Here is a 19,844-nt window from a genome sequence, read left to right as displayed (position 1 = left end):
TGAGCCCAAATCAAGAATTCTGTGCTTAATTGACTGAGCACCCAGGTACCCCTGTTTTCTTAATGGAGGTATTGATTGCTATGAACTTCCCTCTTAAAACTGCCTCTGCTAGGATCTCATAGGTTTTTTTCATTTTCATTTGTCTCAGGATATTTTATGATTTACTTTTTTATTTATTCTTTGACCCGCTTGTTGTTTAGTGACATGCTGTTTAATCTCCACATATTTGTGAATTACCTAGTTTTCTTGTAATTGATTTCTCATATCAGTGTGGTCAGAAAAGATACTTGATATGATTTCATTTTTAAAAAATGTATTATGACTTGTTTGTGGCCTAACATATGATCTATCCTGGAGAATGTCCCATGTCCACTGGAGAAGAATGTATATAGTCTATTGCTTTTGGGTGAAATGTTCTGTCACTGTCTGTTGAGTCAATCTGGTCTAATGTGTAGTTTGAGGTCGAAAGTTTCCTTACTGATTTTCGATCTGGATCATCTATCTATTGTTGAAAATGGGTATTGAAGTCCCCTACTACTACTGTATTGCTGTCTATTTCTCCCTTCAAGTCTGTTAATATTTGCTTTACATATTTATGTCCTCCTATGTTGGATGAACAAATCTTTGTTATTTTCAATTGTTTTATAGTATTATATGAGCATGTCATAGTTTATATAATCATCCCCTTATTGATGGACATCTATTTTTTCAGCCCTTTGTTAATGTAATAATCATTTCTACCCCGAAGTACCCAGTCACATGTGCTACTTAAAAATTGAATGCATCAGTATGCTGTCTTCACAGTTCACACTGGTTTCTTTAAATGTCTTATTCTTTATCACCGGGATTACGTGCGATTGTTTAATCTGATTTTGCTTGTCAGATATTTTTCTCTTCCTTAAGCCCTAGGCTCCCTGTCTGAGGTTTTGCCCATCAGATGCTTATGGGTGTGGATATTCATATCTGTCTTGGGCTTTCCCAAATTTCTGATTGTGAAAAATATGTTTTCGGTTGCTATGGGAACTGCAAGATGACATGATTGCTTTCTTCTATGATTCCTATGACTTTTTTCTTTTTAGGTCTCACTTAAATGTACAGTGGCCGTAATCATGTTGCATCCTTGATCTTCACTACTTCTGAGAAAATATGTTATTAATTATATCAAGTCAATAACTTACTAAATTTTCTATGGGAATTTTGTGTAAATAACTAGATTTAAATGATGATTATCTTTCTCAAAGTCAACATTATGTGAGAAAGGAGTTGCTAATAGGTAATGTGCCACAATGTTAAAGAGTAGTTGTATTTGGTGATGGGACCACAGGTGATTATTTTTCTTTGTTTCTCTGTGTTTCCCAGATTTTAAAAACAAGTAGCATGCACAACTTTTTAAAATTAAAACAAATTTTAAAAAAATCTTTCAGATATTCTAGTTTTAGGAAAAGTAGATTTTCAGCAAATTTTTAGATGATTGAAATGTCCCAGCACAGTGTGTGCTATTCTGTTGCTAATCTGGGAAACTGTGTTAGGAAAATATTGTCCACATCCTCAGGCTGGCTCATGATCTGTTGCCTCTTTTCAAGATGATATCATGTCTGTTTTTCTTTTGTTTTGTCCTTGTCCAAAAGCTCTCCACCCTTATCTCAGAATAAACTGAAAGCCATCATGCATTAAGATGTGTGCCCCCACACACGCATGCATGTATCTCTCTTCCACTCACACAAACACTTTCCCTCTCACATACACAAACACACATGCAACTACTTATCAGAGTTCTCTATTATGCCTCAAAGCAAGCAGCACTAAGGCCAACTTCATTTATTATTTATCAAATCTGGACACGTTTTTTCAGCCTTTTTCTGGCAACAATAGATGGACCTGATTGTGGAGGAGAATATTTTCAGCCATTAAATACAGACTCAAGATATTTTCAAAAAGACACATTTGTGAATGCTGCATCATAATCGTGCTATGCAGAGAGGATCCTGTTCTTAAGTAGTGACAAAACTATAACATATTAACAGGAGAATTGGGTTATGTCTGCAGGGACTGGTTGCCTGTATCAATGACTTCATGAGATTGTCACGTGTAAGTTGTAGAACTTAGAGTTAAGAGGATTTCTCATTTGCGAGACCCTTGCATAAGGACATGGAAACACACTTCTGCATTTATAAAGATGAAGGGTGGCTTCTATGCAAAAGATCCTTTGCATTTAAATAGACAAAGTCTGATTTCTGCAGTTATTTTCCTAGTAAATTTGCCATGTAAACCATACAACTTTTACCTGGATTCAGACCTAAAAATTTTTATTACTTCTGGAGATGCTGTATATCATCCTGATAGCCTTGGTATTTTTTTTAATGTTTATTTATTTTTGAGAGAGACAGAAAGACAGTGTGAGCAGGGGAAGGGCAGAGCAAGGAAGACACAGAATCTGAAGCAGGCTCCAGACTCTGAACTGTTAGCACAGAGTCCGATGGGGGGCTCAAACCCACAAACCATGAGATCATGACCTAAGCCGAAGTCGGACGCTTAACCGACTGAGCTGTCCAGGCACCCCAGGCTTGCTCTTTACTTGGGACCATTGTAGGTACTGCAGAAGTAGAGTTGGCTAGACCACTTTTGATAATGGAAAGATTTTCACTTTTAAGGCAAGGGTTTTAGACTGTGGTGATTAAGAACCTGGGCTTTGGAGTCAAATAGATGTCATTTCAAACCCCAGATTTACAACATATTAGCAATGTGACTTTGAGTAATTCATGTGGTCTTTTTAAAGATCCATTTCCTTGTCTGTCTAGTTTTGAGAACCGAACAAGATATGTGTAGAGCACTGAGCGCTGCCTATCATAGATGATAAATGAGAACTGCATAATAATTATTATTACCATGAGTATCAAAATACTATTACATGCCACCTGGATATACCTTTTCATCCCCTCTGCCCTCAACTCTAGAGAGTATTTGTTCTGCAGAACATTGGGGAACTGCATCAGACCATGGCCTCCTTGATGCTTTGCCTTATTTTACCTGATTAACTGTGCTTTATCCACGCAGGTGAGTGACACAAACACCAGAGTGGTCATTTAATAGGAATGCTGTGAGGTTCAGCATAGCTTTGAAGTTTTTGGTCAGAGGCATCTCTGAAGCACATTAGTAATTTGGTTTAAAAAATAAAAAGCTAAATACTAAAAAGTGGGCATAGTCCAAAGTTACCATAGGCATTTTCAAAGAGTTTGGGAATGTTTTCAAAGTATCTTTGATCCAGGTACTGCGTAAGCCTCTTTTTTCTTTAACATACAGCCCCTGGGACATAGAGTGCCTCTCTCCGCAGTTATGAAAGCAATTCTCGCAGGTCAGTCCCATTTCTCATCTGAAAGGAAAACTCCTGCACCTGGTCAAGTCTTTCCTGCCAACAGAAGCCAAAGGCAATGTTTGGTTCTACCATTAAATTAAAGCCTGTGGGAAGTTCTGGAAACAAAACTCCATTTGTTCTAGAAGCAGCATTATTTAAACAGTGCACGACACACAGTAGGGCCTCAGGTTATATTTGCTGAATGAATTAATGAATGAATGAATGAATGAAGGAGGAGGTAGCTTGGTGATGCCTCTCTTTGTGTTTTGACTGTAGAAGCACCAGAAACTGTTCAGCCAGGTGCCACGGCCCAGCCTGCCAGCTCACATTCTTTGCCACACATTAAGCAGCAGCTGCGGAATGAAGACTGCTACCATGGCAAGCTGAGCAGGAAGGCAGCAGAGAGCCTCTTGGTAAAGGATGGGGACTTTTTGGTTCGAGAAAGTGCAACATCTCCTGGTCAGTATGTGCTAAGTGGACTTCAGGGAGGCCAGGCAAAGCATCTTCTCCTGGTGGATCCTGAAGGCAAGGTATCATTGACCTCTTATGTTTTCACAGGTTGTTGTAACTAAGGTTACTCTGAATGATCGATCCCAAACCTGATATTGAAGCATGATAAGGCTAAAGGTTTCCTTTTTCTTGAACCCTCCAGTTGGATCAGGAAGTGTTAACTAGAGGCCAGTGGAGGGGTTTGAGAGGGAACCACCCTGGAGGTTCAGGTAGAGGACAGCTCTTTCCACTCTTCTCAGTTCAATCTAGTGAATTAAATGAATACCTACTACATGGAAGTACAAAGGTTCATAGTTGACTGTTGCTCAGTGTTACATACATTGTCCTTGCTCTCAGGGTGCTTATAATTTCATAAAACAGATACTTAAATAATTATAACACAAGTGTGAATGACATAAGAATGGTTCAACCAAAGTATTATGGTATTTCTCAGCATAGAGGAGTACTGTCTTTGAGGCAAACTGAAAAGGCTTCTTGCAGGGTCTGACATGTAAGGTGAACCTTGAAGGACAGAAAAAATTTTAAAGGGGTACATTTGGAGAATAGGAAAGGAAGCACAGGAACAGACAGAGCAGAAGAATGATATTAAGTCTATAAAAGATGTATGGCTGGGCAGAGGATGCCTGTAGACAGAAACAATCCTGGGCAAAAGACAGTTAACAAAATGGTAATAGTCCTTCCTTATTAATAATTAGTTTAAATGTAAATGGATTAAGCTCCCCAGTCAAAAAATATAGACTAGCTGAATGGATATAAAGCAAGATCCAACTCTATGCTGTCTAGAAGAGACTCACTTTATTTATTTTTTGCGTTTTTAAAATGTGTATTCATTTTTGAGAGAGAGAGAGACAGAGAGAGAGAGAGTGGTGGAGGGGCAGAGGGAGAAGGAGACACAGAATTCAAAGCAGGCTCCAGGCTCTGAGCTGTCAGCACAGAGCCTGACGTGGGGCTCAAACTCACGAACCCCAAGATCATGACCTGAGCAGAGATCAATTCACCAGAAAGACATGACAATTATAAATGTATATGCACTCAACATCAGACTACCCAAATATATGATACAAACGTTGACAGAACTGAAGGGAGAAATAGTAATACAATAGTAGTGGGAGATTTCAGTGCCCCACTTTTGACAATAGATAGAACCTCCAGTCAGAAGTACTTGAACAACACTATAGACCAAATGGACCTAACAGACATATGCAGAGCATTCCTCCCAACAGCAGCAGAATACACATTCTTTTCAAGCATACTCAGAACATTCACCTGTTAGATCACAAATACTAAGATGGATCACGTGTTAGGTCACAAAACAAGCATTAGGAAATTAAAGAAGAATGAATTATACCAAGTATCTTTTCTGATCACACTGGAATGAAACTAGAAGTTAATGGCAGAAAGAGAACTGGAAAATTCACAAATATGCAGAATTAATACACTATTGAACAGCCAGTGTCAAAGAAAAAATTAAAGGGAAATTAGAAAATATTTGAAAACAAATGGAAATGAAAAATACACTGGATCTACGAAACACAGTGAAAGCAATAGGAAGAAAGTTGATGGTGATAAATGCCTACACTGAAAAAAAAAAAAAGAAAGCTTTCTAATAAACAATCTAACACCTCAAGGAACTACAAAAAGAACAAACTAAACCCAAAAGTAGCAGAAGAAAGGAAATAATTCAGATTAGAGCAGAAATAAGTGAAAGAGAATAGAAAAATAATAGGAAAAATCCACAAAACTACAAGTTGGTGTTTTGAAAAGATGAACAAAACTGACAAACCTTTAGCTAGGTTGGCTAAGAAGAGAGAAGACGCAAATAAATAAAATCAGAAATGAAAGAGGAGACATTACAACTGATGCCATAGAGATTAAATGATTATAAGAGATTAAGAACAATTATATGCCAACAAATTGGATAACCCAGAAGAAAGGGATAAATTCCTAAAAAATATGCAACCTACCAAGATTTATTCATGAAGAAATAGAAAATCTGAACAGATGAATTACTAGTAAGGAGACTGAATCACTAATCAAAAACTGTTCATTAAAAAAAAAAAAAAAACAGGACCAGATGGTTTCACTGGTAAATTCTTTCAAACATTTAAAGAAGAATGAATGCCAATGCTTATTAAGCTTTCCCCACCCCCCAAAACTGAAGAGGACAAAATACTTACAAACTCATTTTATGAAGCCTACCTTACCCATATACCAAAACCAGAAAAAGATACTACAAGAAAAGAAAACAGGCCAATATGCCTAATGAACATATATATAAAAATCTTTAACTAAATGCTAGCAAACAAAGTTCAGTAGTTCACTAAAAGATCATACACCATGACCAAGTAAGATATATCCCTGGATTGCCAGGAAGGTTCAACAAAGGACATCAATCAATATGGCACACCACATTAATAAATGAAGAATAAAAATCATATGATCATCCCAATAGATGAACAAAAAGCATTTGATAAAATTCAACACCCTTTCATGATTAAAAAAACTCAAAACAACACTCAACAAACTAGGAGTAGAAAGAAATGACCTCAGCATAATAAAAGCCATATATGTAAAGCCTACAGCTAATATCATACCCCACATAAAAAACAGAAATCTTTTCCTCTCACCACTTTTAGTGGTGAAGTACTACAACCAACATAGTACTGGAAGTACTAGCCAGAGAAATTAGGGAAGAAAAAAGAAATAAAAGACATCCAAATTGGAAAGGAAGAAGTATATTCCTTCACAGGTGATAGAATCTTATATGTAGAAAATCCTAAATATTCCACGAAAATCCTGTTATGACTAATCAACAAGTGTGGCAACATTACAGAATAGAAAACGAACATACAAACATCAGTTGCATGTGTAAATAATAACACTCTGAAAAGGAAATTAAGAAAATAATCTCATTTACAATACCATCAAAAAGAGTAAAATACTTAAGAATAAACATAACCAAGGAGGCAAAAGACTTATGCACTGAAAACTTCAAAACATTGCTGAGAGAAATTAAAGAAGACACAAATGAAAAGACATCTCATGTTCATTGATAAGAAGATTTCATGTTGTTAAAATGTCATTACTACTCAAAGTAATCTACAGATTCAATGCAGTTTCCATCAAAATTCTAATAGCAGTTTTTACAGAAATAGGAGTACAATCTTAATATTCACTCAGAACCACAGAGAACCCGAAATAGCCAATCTTGACAAAGAAGAACAAAGATGGAGACATTACACTTATGATTTCAAAGCTAGAGTAATCAAACCAATATAGTACTGGAGTAAAGAGAGATACATAGATGGAACAGAATAGGGAACCCAGAGATAAACCTATTTATGTATGATCAAATGATCTTTGCAAAGGTTGCCAAGAATTCACAATGGGGAAAGAATACTCTTTCAGCAAATGGTTTTGGGAAAACAATATCCACCTGAAGAAGAATAAAATTGGACCTTTATCTTACACCACACAGAAAAATTAACTCAAAATAGATAAAAGACTTATATGTAATATCTGAAACTATAAAACCCCTAGGAGAAAACATAAGGAAAAACTTCATGATTTTGTTCTTGGCAATGATTTCTTGGATATAACACTGAAAAATACAAACAAATGCAAAAATAGACAAGTGAGACTACATACAACTAAAAAAATCCTGCATAGCAAAGGAAACAATCAACAGAGCGAAGAACAATCAGAATGGGAGAAAATATTTTCAAACCATATATCTGATAAGGGGTTAATTTTCAAAACATATGATGAAATTTTGAACTCAGTAGCAAAAAGACAAATAATCTGATTAAAAAATGGACAGGTGACTTGAACAGTCACGTTCCCAAAGAAGACATACAAATGGCCAGCAGGTATTTGAAAAGATGCTCAACAACAATAATCATCAGGGAAATGCAAATTCACAGTAAGATATCACCTCACACCTATCAGGATGGCCATAATAAATAACAAACAGGAGCACCTGGGTGGCTCAGTCAGTTATGAGTCCAACTCTTGATTTGGGCTCAGGTCAGGATCTCATGGTTCATGAGATGGAGCCCCACATCGGGCTCTATGTGGAGTCTGCTTGGAATTCTCTCTCTTCCTCTCTTTTTGCCCCTCCCCTACTCACACATGTGCATGCTCTTTCTCTCTCTCTAAATAAATAAATAAGTAAACGTTTAAAAAATAGAATAAATAAATAAATAAATATTAAAACAAAAAACCAAAAAGATAGCAGGTGTTGTTGAGGGTGTACAGAAATTGTAACCTCTGTGTCCTGTTGGTGGGAATGTAAAATGGTGTAGCTGTTGTAGAAAATGGTGCAGAGTTTCCTCAAAAAATTCAAAATGGAATTCGCATATGATCCATATTTATTGGATGGGTATTTATCCCAAAAGAATTGAAATCCAGATCTTAAGGAGACATTTGCACCATATATATATGGAATGCTATCCAGCTGTACAGAAGATGACAGAGTCTGTCACATACTACAAACACGAATGAACCTGGAGAACATCCTTCTGATTGAAATAAGCCAGTCACTGAGCAACAAATAATGCGTGATTCCACTTACATGAAATATCTAAGGTAGTGAAAACTCTTAGAAAGTAGAACAGTAGTTGACAGGGCCTGGTGAGGCAGAGGCAATGGGTTGTTGTTGTTTACTGGGTGTAGGTTTCAGTCATGTAAGATGAAAAAGTTCTAGTGATCTGCTGTACAACACTGTGCTTAGAGTTTACTATATTGTACACTTAAAATTTTGTTCGTGAAGTTGGGGCCCCTGGGTGATTAAGTGTCCAACTTTGGCTCACATCATGATCTCATGGTTCATGAGCTCGAGCCCTGCATCGGGCTCTGTGCTGACAGCTCAGAGCCTGGAGCCTGCTTTGGATTCCCTCTCTCTCTGCCCCTCCCCTGCTCATGCTGTGTCTCTCTCTCTCAAAAATAAATAAAACATTTTAAAAAATTAAAAAAATTTGTTCGTGGGGTAGATCTCATGTTATGGTTTTGTTCTCTCTCTGTCTCTCTCTCTCTCTGCACACACACACACACACACACACACACACACAGAAGTGTGATTGGGGTCACAGCAGCAAATGTTTGCAGGGCCTGGCCCGTATCATAAGTGCGTAAAGCTGGGCGAATGGTGGAATGAACATAGAGTGTGGTGGGCTGTGATGAACTAACTGGGAAGCACATGTCCTGTGTAAGGGGGACTGTCACACTCAGCCTCAGTCTGTTGCTGCCATTTGGAGGAAGGGCCCAGTGTAGCCAGATTTAATTTTCCCAAAGAAACCGCAAAACTAAATTTTTATAGGAACTCTCCCCATTTTTGATTCAAAATACTTAAAAACTCTTTATTGGGCACCTCTGCCTTACCCCCTGCCCCCCCCCCCCCCGAGCTAACTAAAACAGCTCCTGGTATGTTTGGCTAGAGAGTGGATAGTTTATAATCCCTGCACTGGAAGTTGTTGTTTTTTTTTTAAGTTTATGTATTTTGAGAGAGCACACGTGGGAGGGGCAGAGAGAGGGAGAGAGAGAGGATCCTAAGTAGGCTCCACACTATCATTCGCAGAGCTCAATGTGGAGCTTGAACTTGTGAACCATGAGATCATGACCTGAGCCGAAACCAAGAGCCAGAGGCTTAACTGACCTAACCACGCAGGTGTCCCATCCCTGTAGTGGAAGATTAATTTGACATTTGTATACAGGATTGATTAGAGAAGAATGTAATTAGGGGATCTGAGGTAAAAACTAGTGAAAGTCTGAACCAGAATGGAGGTAGGAGAAACAAAGAGAGAGCAGAGTGAACTGGAATTAACAACACAGACTGGCAGATCTGATCAGCTCATGTGACGTGGGTTGGGGTTGAGATGAAGGAAATAAAAATGTTTCCAAGTCTTGGTTTGATAAGTAAATTGTAAACGTTGTGCCCTTTTTCTCCTAATCCTTGAGTGTGTATTCCCTATGAACAGGGATTTTCTCTTACATAGACAGTACAGTGATCAAAATCAAGAAATTTAAGCATTGATACATTACCAGTATCTAATTCATAATCATATTCAAATGAGGTCAATAATTCCAATAAGTGTGTATTTTTTTAATACACTGAAAATCAATATCTAAGCAGAAATAAAAAATCCCTTGTAGAGAGGTAGCAGAATCACGTAACAAGGTGTTCTCTGACCTCATGCCTTCCCACTCCCTGACAGTTCCCAGCCACCCTCCAAACAGAACTATATTATGGCCCATGGAGTCATGATGGAGAGTATTATCTTCTGCCCATGCACAGGGTGAGGATACAGTAATATTGGGGAGGAAAGTCCTCGGGAGAAGGCAGGCATTGGGAAACTGAGTTGCTTTGGCATGCAGACGAGAAGTTCCATGTAGCAAATATTTATGAATCAGCTACTGTGAAGAATGCAGGAAGGAGATAAGAATACCTATTGGGAAGGTCTGAGGAGGCTTCTTAAAGGAGACAGGATTTGTGTTCAGCCTCCACGGAGAGGCAGGACTTCTCCAGAAGGGCCTGCTTCCTACAGACACAAGATATTTTGGAAGCAGTCTGCTTGCTGGGTCAAAATTGTAATCCCAGGAGTCATGCTTGTGTATACAGTTAAATATTTATAGGAATGGTGACATGATAGAATATATCAAACAGTAACGTGGCAAACAGGTTGGTTGTAAATTTGAACTGTGTGACAAATGTTTACCATTTTTCTGACTGGGACAGAAAATTGCTTTAAAAAGGTAATGAGGAATGAGAAAATTGTTTACTAAGGGATACAGAGTTGAAAAGTACCTTTCCTTTTTTTCTTTTTTTCATTCAGCCCAAGTACCTCATTCAAGGATATGTCTGTTTTTCCTCCTGATTGTTTACATCTTTTAGGGGAGCTATTATCATTTAACCTAAGGACTTTGTGTTTCCTTTTCAAGGTAAGGACCAAGGATCATGTGTTTGATAATGTTGGCCACCTTATCAGATACCACATGGATAATAGTTTGCCAATCATCTCTTCTGGAAGTGAAGTAAGCCTTAAACAGCCAGTGAGAAAAGATAATAATCCAGGACTTCTGCATTCCAACAAATGACAATATGGAAGTACCATCACACTGATATTTCAAGAAAGTTCATTTTGTGTTAGGATACAAAGATAATCCAAACTTGGTTGATAGATAAAATAGAGCACAATCTGTGAACTACATTTTCCCAAGAGCATCATGGACTATGTCCTTTATATGATAAAGAACTAACACAGATCGATCTTCAGAAAGTGAAAATCAGAAAAGGGGAAGAGGATTGGTCCATCTGAGAAGAAATTATCATATGCACGGATGTCACTTTTTAAGGCCATATTGCATCGATAGCAAGCTAAAAGCACAATTAAAATTTCCCATGCTAGAGACTACCTGGATGAACTGCTGGGGCAGTGGTATGTGCCTTTCAACTTGATAATTTGGGGACATTTTCATATTGGGGAGATTAGTTCTAAGTGTCTTCATATTCTATAACTATAGAACTATTTGCCAAAAAAAAAGTTTTTCCTTGTTACAAAAATAAGACGCAATTTGCTTGATAGTTATTGACTTTATCAGATTTTCTGTTTAGTAGCACTTTCACTACAATGATCAAATAAATTTGACATTGAATTTGGATGGTGTCTATGCCAGTGGAATCAAAACAAAAGCCACTGAAAGCATTGGTCTGTTTCATTGGCCTGTCTCGTTTACTAGCCAAGGGTTGGGGCCTAAATTCTTTGGCCTAGTATTTCTCAGTCTTTGCTATTTGGACACTTTGTATGCAGCACAGAGCAAGCTGAAGAACCCAAATCTATCAGTCATTTCTGATTCCATCGTGGTTCTCCCCCTTTCCTTCCCCTTACCCTCCCACAAAGGAAGCTCATGCGTGCATGGATTTAAAACACGGCAGACAAACCAGTGTTCTTCATATTCAATATCCAAATTGGTTTCATTCTTATTAAAGTATTGATTCTATTTGAAAGTATGGAGAAATATCCTCTTGATTGGCTATGACTGAATCTACATGTATCCTTAGCATCTTTTCTAGATATGATCAGACAAAATGCAGAAGGGAGAAGACATATTGAATGAAGCAGTTGGAAGGGTTTGCCACATGTAAGTACACTGGTGATCTGAGGGTATAATTAAGTGTTGTGTAGAGAAAAGTGCTGGACAGTTTTCTCTATGTGACTGTGAGCGAGCTGCTAAACCTGTCTGGACGCCCATTTCCTTGTCTATGAAATAAGGGAATTGGGCTAGGTGAATTTAGAAGTCTATCTCAGCTGTAACATAAGTCTATAAGAAGCAAATTTTCCATTTATTAGGGGTCAGTGTTGATAATCAGTTTGTGTCATTAAGATGAAAGCTTGAGGTTTTTCCTTTAGCCTGCATCTATACTCCCAGAACAAATGGCACAGCTGAAATCAACATTTAGGTAGCGGAGACCCCAAGCCTTTAGTCAAAGACATTGAACCTTTGGAGTGCTATCAGGATGATGGTAGAAGTGGATTTGGTTGTTTGGAGTAGAAGACAACTGCTTCAGTCTTTTAGTCACCTTTGCATATAATGGTTTGGCCATGACTTTGGGGTGATTTTTTTAGTCCGAGTAATCTGGACAGTTGCCTTAACCCCACTTCATTTTGGCTCTGTAGATACAACTTAACCTTTGTAATTGCGATATATTTGCTAAGTTTTAAATAAAATACAAGAAAATTTTTTTGGGTAGAAATCATCAGAAACCAAGTGCACTGAACTCTAATATTTTTCTGTAAAGGTTTATGATTTTATTCTACTTCTACTGTCACTGATTGCATAGGTAGGTTTGTTTCCTTTTATACAACTAGAAAATAATGTCTCTTTCATCAGTTTTCCATATACCTTGGTTCTTGATTGTTCATCCTCACAAAGGGGGTTAGCATGAGTGTAGATCATAGAAATTTATGGGTGATCCAGTCACCTTTCAGAGACAGAGCAGGGTTGTGGTCTCAGTCTGTTTGAAAAGAGTGTTAACTGGGTCACAAGAAAAAGTTTCTGATACAAATAGATGCCAAGAGTATAAATGATGTGAGTAGTACATGGGCACTGGTACATGAGGCACCAGTACATGGAAAATCCGTGTTTGACTGTAATGTTATAGTAGTTAGATAAGCAAATAATGCACTTACCAAGTACCACAGACACAGTTAAACCAGAATGAAACAGCAGAAGAAATGTTTGATTGCATGCTATTTTAATGACACACATTTATCTTCATCTGTTTTAAAGTGGAAATCCATTTGCCTATAAATACCTGTAAACAACTTTTCAAAAAAAAATAAATGATTATTTCTTTGTGACAATTCACGGTATTTATGTCTGATGTTTGGGATGTGGAAAATTTATTTGCAGGATCCTGATCCTAACCGGAAACAGATGGCTCACTTAAATTGGGTAATTTGAGGAGAGTTTAATAAAGGGACTATTTACAAAGGTGTGGGCAGAGTATGGGGAAACCACCAGGGAGAATGAGGTGCCCTGGGGCCAGCGAATGGGTAAGTGGAGAGCACAGTAACAGAATCTGGAGAGAGAGAGCTGTGGAAAGACTGCCTTTTAGGAGGTGTGGCCTCCAGTGGAGGGACTCCCACAGCCCTGGTGACCCCATAGCAAGGAGGCTGGGGACATTATACTGAACGGAAGAAAGAGCCTTTTCAACAAATGGTATTGAAGTAATTGGACATCTGTAGGCAAGAGAACAAACCTCACACTTCGCATAAACATTAATTCAAATGGATTATGGATTTAAACATCAAATGTAAAACTATGAGACTTTTAGGAAAGAAAAGCACAGGAGAAAATCTTTAGGATATAGGGCCAGGCAAAGAGTTTTTAGACTTGATATGATCCATTAAAGGAAAAATTAGGACATTGTATTTTACCAAAATAATAAATTTTTATTCTGTGAAAGACTCTGTAAAGAAGATGAAGGGCACGCTGTAGACTGGGAAAAAAAAATTGCAAACCACTTATCCGACAGAGGGCTAGTATCCCGAATGTATTAAAAAAAAAGCCCTCAAAACTCAACAGTAAAAACATCTCATTGGAAAGTGGACAAAAAACGCGAACAGACAATTCACTGAAGATACACAGATGGCAAGCAAGCACATGAAATGTGTTCAAAATCATTAGCCAGTCAGGTCAAAATCATTAGCTCACAGTTCGTGAGATCAAGTTCTGTGTCAGGCTCTGCACTGACAGCACAGAGGAGCTTGCTTGGGATTTTGTCTCCCTTTCTCTCTTCCCCTCGTGTGTGCACACACACACACACACTCTCTCTCTCTCTCTCAAATAGGTAAACTTTAAAAAAAATTGGGGCACCTGGGTGGCTCAGTTGGTTGAGCGTCCAACTTCAGCTTGGGTCATGATCTCATGGTTCATGAGTTTGAGCCCCACTTCGAGCTCTGTGCTGACAGCTGGGAGCCTGGAGCCTGCTTCAGATTCTGTGTCTCCCTCTCACTGCCCCTCCCCCATTCACGCTGTCTCTCTGTCTCTCAAGAATAAATAATAAAACATTAAAAAAAGTCATTAGCCAGTAAGGAAATGCAAATTAAAATCACAATTAGATATTACTATACACATATCTGAATGGATAAGTGAAAAATGTTGACAATACCAAATGCTGGCTCAATGAGGAGGAAGTCAGTCACACATCCATTCCTGGTGAAAATGTAAAATAGTACAGCCACTCTGGAAAGCAGTTTGGTAGTTTATTTAAGAAACTAAACGTACAGCTAACATTCAACCCAGTAATTCTGCTGGGCTTAGATCACAGAGAAAAATGAAAACTTACATTTATACAAAAACTGGGACAGAAATTTTTAGAGTAGCTTTGTTTGTAATGACCTAAAACTGGCAACATCCCAGATGTTCCTTCAATGGGTGAATGGATAAAGAAACTGTAGTACAGGCATACCATGAAACACTAGTCAGCAATGAAAAGGAATAACCTGCTGATGCATACAACTGGGCTGAATCTCCAGAGAATTATGCAGAGCAAAAAAAGCTAATCCCAAAAGGTTACATACTATAGTCCTTACTATAGGTAAGGACTGTATTTATGTAACCTTCTTGAAATGATAAAATTATGGAAATGAAGAATAGATTAGGTATTAAGGAGGGAGCAAGTGTGGGGAGGAAAGTGGGTACGGTTATAAAAGGGCAACATGAGGAATCCTTGTGTGATGTAATTGTTTTTTGATTTTTGACTGTATCAGTGTGGATATCGTGGTTGTGATAATGTATTATAGTTTTGAAAAAGATGTTATTATTGGTGCAAACTGGATAAAGCTTAAAGATCTCCCTGTATTGTTTCTCACAACTGCATGTGAATGTGCAATTTTTCCAAAATAAAAAGTTTAATTTAAAAAAGGTTTGGGGGTAAAACTACTTTCATGTTGGCACTTTCGCTGAATGTGGTCGTAGGATCATCTTGGTTATCCTAGGTCCTGTCATGTCAGGACTAGGAGGGGTCATCAGGATGAACTGCATGAAGCCACCTTCATGAAGGGCCTCAAACATGTTTGATATCGCCTCTGGAGATACGCTGACAAGATCAAAGGATGGCAAACACAGATGTCATGCCAGACATTGCCAGCTCTGCCCAGTCCCTCTCAGATTCCTGGAATCATTTCTGCATGCCCCACTGCCGGCCTCTGTGTGTTTTGCTCCTAACTGCCTGCAGAGTGATTGACTTTTGTTTCTGGGCACAGCCTCAGGTAAGGGGAGCTGCTTTGAGTCACCAGGAGCCAGAAGTGCCTGTGAGTTTCCTTCTCCTCTTCCTTGCCACCATCACTAGTGCAAGAGTGGGAAAGCCCACCTCTCTTGTCCCATTCTGATTAAACTCCAGAGTTCCCGGGGGGTCAGACTGGCCGGCACATCTCCTGAAAGCACGTGCCTGCTTGGCTTTTCCCTTTTCCTGTCCTGCTTCCTCATTCCCTAACAACTTTCTCTGGAAAGCTCTTCCTTAATAAATCCTATCTATGCACTCAAATTTCCATCCCAAGGTTCACTTTTGAGAACCTAACCCAAGGCAGAAGAACATCAAATAACTTTAACCATGTGTCCCATTACTGGACTAAGTGTTCAAATACATGAACATTTTAAAGAAATCCTGTAATTTTCAGGGTGCCTGAGGCTCAGTGGGTTAAGCGTCAGACTTTGGTTCAGGTCATGATCTCAGTTTGTGAGTTAGAGCCCTATGTCGGGCTCTGTGCTGACAGCTCAGAGCCTAGAGCCTGCTTCAGATTCTGTGTCTCCCTCTTTCTGTGTCCCACCCCCACTTGCTCTCTGTCTCTCTCTCTCTCTCATAAAGGAATACACATTAAAAAAATAAAAAATAGATCTTGTTATTTTCTTATGGTAGCATCACATCATATCTCATTAATCTGCTTTGAACGTGTTATATAAGCATTTCAAATACACACCAATTTTATGATCTTGTTTTGGTACTTCTTTCTTTCCTTTTCAACCCACTGTTTCAAGTAACAGAAGCAATATGGCATCTGGGAGGGTCTGCATTTCACATTCAAATATAATTTTTGCAGCCTTGGATCTTTATCAAATGGTTGCTGTCACTTCTTCTGATAGGTTTTCTGATTCAAAACCTTGGTGTGAATCCTAAACATTAAGTTCAGGCAATTGGCTCTCACACTTTTGACCAAAGACCACGGAAGGGGCAAAAGACCTATTACCCCACATAACTTTCATCCCTCAACCCCCCTTTTTATTTGTTTGTTTGTTTAGGTAGTGGAAAAATAACTCAATGACAAGAAAGAACTGAAGAGGAATGATAGGAATTGCTTATTTACTTTTAAAGGAGAAATACCATTCATATGATTTTATATTCCAAAATACTGCCCTATGAACTTTTCAAAAAATGAGTAATTTTATCACTTTCCTTGACAGTGTGTTGTCAGTTATTTAAACAGAACAAATTTATACCTAACATATTTCCAGAGAGTATAAGCAAACTTCAGAGGAATTACAAATTGATGACTTTACTAATAGATGACTAATGACAAAAGTGGAACCTGAACTTGGATATTATTTTAAAGTCATTATAGGAAAAGTGGAAATTCATGTATTAAAATAGTTCCACAGTATACACAGTTGAGTTAACCAAACAGCTTACAACAAATTTAATTGATATTAAGCCAAGCAAAGATAGTTCATAATTAAGATGTGGGAATAATAGCCCTTAAAACCCACAATTGCCTGGGAATGACACTAATATTTATGCCCTTCTCCCAAAAGTGAGTATTTCAGTTATCTTCAAGTATGCACAAGCAGGAGTTTTATAATGCTGCACATAGAAGAGATGAAAACTGTTCTTGGTGAGCTTAAATAATGTGATACTTGTAACAAATTCTAAGCATTAATAACCCCTCATTATCTTACTTGGTATATTCCTAGTAGGTAAACTTTAGTTGTATATAAAAATAAAAGCCTATAAAATTGCAAGTTATTTTCCCATGAGAACTGAAGAAACTGTTGTGGTTTGTATCATTTAATGAACCGTCTGGAATATCCTTGAGGTCCAGCAGTGGGCCATGGATCATACTTGGAGAATCACTGGTTTAGACTTTTCAGATACGATCTATTGTCACAGATGCATCTTAGTCATAAATGTTTGGTTCCAAGGAATGAAAACCCACGTGCATTAACTTCCTGGGGCTCCTGCTACAAAGTACCACAAACTAAGTGGCTTAAAACAAGAAAATTTATTCTCTCTCAGTACTGGAGACTAAAAGTCTGAAATCAAGGTGTTGGCAGGACCATGTTCCTTCTGAAGGTTCTGGAGAAGAATCCCTTGCCAGCTTCTGGTGGCCCTGGGTGTTTTCCCTGGGTTGTGGCAACATAACTCTTATTTCTGCCTTCATCTTTACATGGCTGTCTTCTCCTTGTGCATCTTTCTGTGTCTTTACCTCTTCTTGCTTCTTTTTTTTTGTTGTTGTTGTTGAGGAAATTACACATTTTAACAGTGAACTCTGTACTACAGTAACATATATATATATGTGTATATATATATATATATATATGTTTGTGTGTGTATTCAATTGACACAGAATATTACATTAGTTTCAGATTCATTTTCTCTTCTTTTAAGGACATCAGTCTTAGATTTAGGGCCTATCCTTATCGATATTAACTAATTACATTTGCAAGATCCTATTTCCAAATAAGGTCACATTCTGAGTTCTGGGTGGACACAAAATTTGGGGGGACACTATTCAACCCCTAAATGACCCAAGTCAGCTCAAGTCAAAAAGTGTTTTAAGGTTCAGGTTATCACAGAACCCAAGGAAAAACTTAACTGTTAGACTTTACAATGTGTTAGAACCAGACAGATCTATGGCTTTGAGTGACAGAAGTTCATGATCTTCAGTCTAGACTCCACAATATACATATACTTCCATAAATGGAAGTGGTATATTTCCCATAAAATACAGACAACTGTAATAAAAGTCTGCTTCTCTTCTGTATGGTTACCACCTGACTCAGTTTCATTACGTCTTATTTCAGTTACCTGGGAAGGGAAAATGAGTGGCACAGCTTGGGTCTGGTGCTTACCTTTGAACAAATTAGGTGTGGCCAGGTCTTGGAGTGGTGGGGAAGTGATGGTACTAAAGTTATGGTGACCTTGGACCAGAGTAGATTTGGTGATTAGGGTTAATTAGGGCAGGCATTTTGATCCATGTGTCAGTATTAAATGATCCCCTAGAATAGTGTTTGGTGCAAAGTGGATGCTCAAAAAATATTATTGAATGTATTACAAATAATGTTCTGATCTCCCTCAGTTAAATAACATTCAGTTCAATAGCATTTCTACATTTTAAACGCAATATCATTTCATCCTTTTTTACAATACCGCAGAGTATATATTATTCTTATTTTTAAATAAGAACTTTGAGGCTCAGGGGTTAAATAAATTGTGGATAAAAACTAGTGGGTGAGAGAGGTGGAACTTAAACTTGGATCATTTTTAAGTTCAGTGTTCTTTTAAGGATAGCACTGTTTATTTCATAATGGCTTTGCTTTGACCTGATAGCTTTGGCACCGAAGAGAAGATTGGAAGAAAGAGGAATGATGGTTTAGCTCCACCTTTATATATGTTCTGAATGGGAAGGACCACATCTCATCAGCAACATGACATTTCCCCTAGAAACATAAACAGGTCTGGTAGAGGTAGCGTCCCTCCCAGCTCACAGGTGTGTCTGTTTAAAAAATGCAAGATAAATATTGACCCAACATTCCAGAAATAATATCTTGTCTAGCACTCAAGGTCTTTGGCAGTTTTTCTCTCTTTCCCCACATTTATTTTATTGCCCCATAATGATTTTGTCTGGTTGTGTTTCCCTGGACATGTCAAGTTCGTTCCTTGTTTACACCTTACCTTACATGTATAGCATGGCTTTCCTATTTCTTCAGGCATCAAGCTCTTCTATTGGCTGCTCCTTTTCAGTGTACTTCTTCACTCATACCTCTAAATATAAGAATCCTTTACTCTTGGTGGTCTGGTTTCACCTTACAATCACTCATGCTAACAACCTTCCTGTTGACTCTCTTTTCCTCTTCTTCCAAGAACTTGGTCAGATAAATCCTTTCTTAAATGCTCATTTTTCCCCAGAATCATCACCCATTCTTATACTGCATGTAGTAAACTGTGTGTGTGTGTGTGTGTGTGTGTGTGTGTGTGTGAGAGAGAGAGAGAGAGAGAGAGAGAGAGAGGGAGAGAGAGATTTGCCTTCTTATGTAAGCATCTTGCACTGCTAACGAGTATGATTATCTGGAGGGTAAGGGTCCTGCCTCACACTTTATATTCAAGCATTGAGGCCAGGAACTACACAAGATAGGCAGTCAAGAAAATTTCATTGATTATACCTGTAAAACTCAACCCAAATCCATTTTTAGAGGCAAGAGGCTCTGA

At 38.1% G+C, this 19,844-nt stretch overlaps 1 protein-coding gene across 1 annotated transcript in view; it reads left to right on the top strand.

Annotated features, from left to right (window-relative positions):
* The window catches only part of SHC4 (SHC adaptor protein 4), a 129,901-nt gene extending 116,356 nt beyond the window's left edge, over nt 1-13,545 (top strand). The window contains exons 11-12 of the mRNA XM_049613605.1: nt 3,629-3,882; nt 10,799-13,545. Coding sequence (XP_049469562.1) covers nt 3,629-3,882; nt 10,799-10,954 — 410 coding nt within the window. The 3' untranslated portion in view covers nt 10,955-13,545. The remainder of the gene's footprint in view (nt 1-3,628; nt 3,883-10,798) is intronic.
* The last annotated feature ends 6,299 nt before the right edge of the window (nt 13,546-19,844 follow it).

This window comes from Panthera uncia (assembly GCF_023721935.1).
Source record: "Panthera uncia isolate 11264 chromosome B3 unlocalized genomic scaffold, Puncia_PCG_1.0 HiC_scaffold_1, whole genome shotgun sequence".
Taxonomy (NCBI): Eukaryota; Metazoa; Chordata; class Mammalia; order Carnivora; family Felidae; genus Panthera; species Panthera uncia.
The sequence above is the reverse complement of the archived record's forward strand: the minus strand, read 5'-3'. Positions and strand labels throughout refer to the sequence as shown.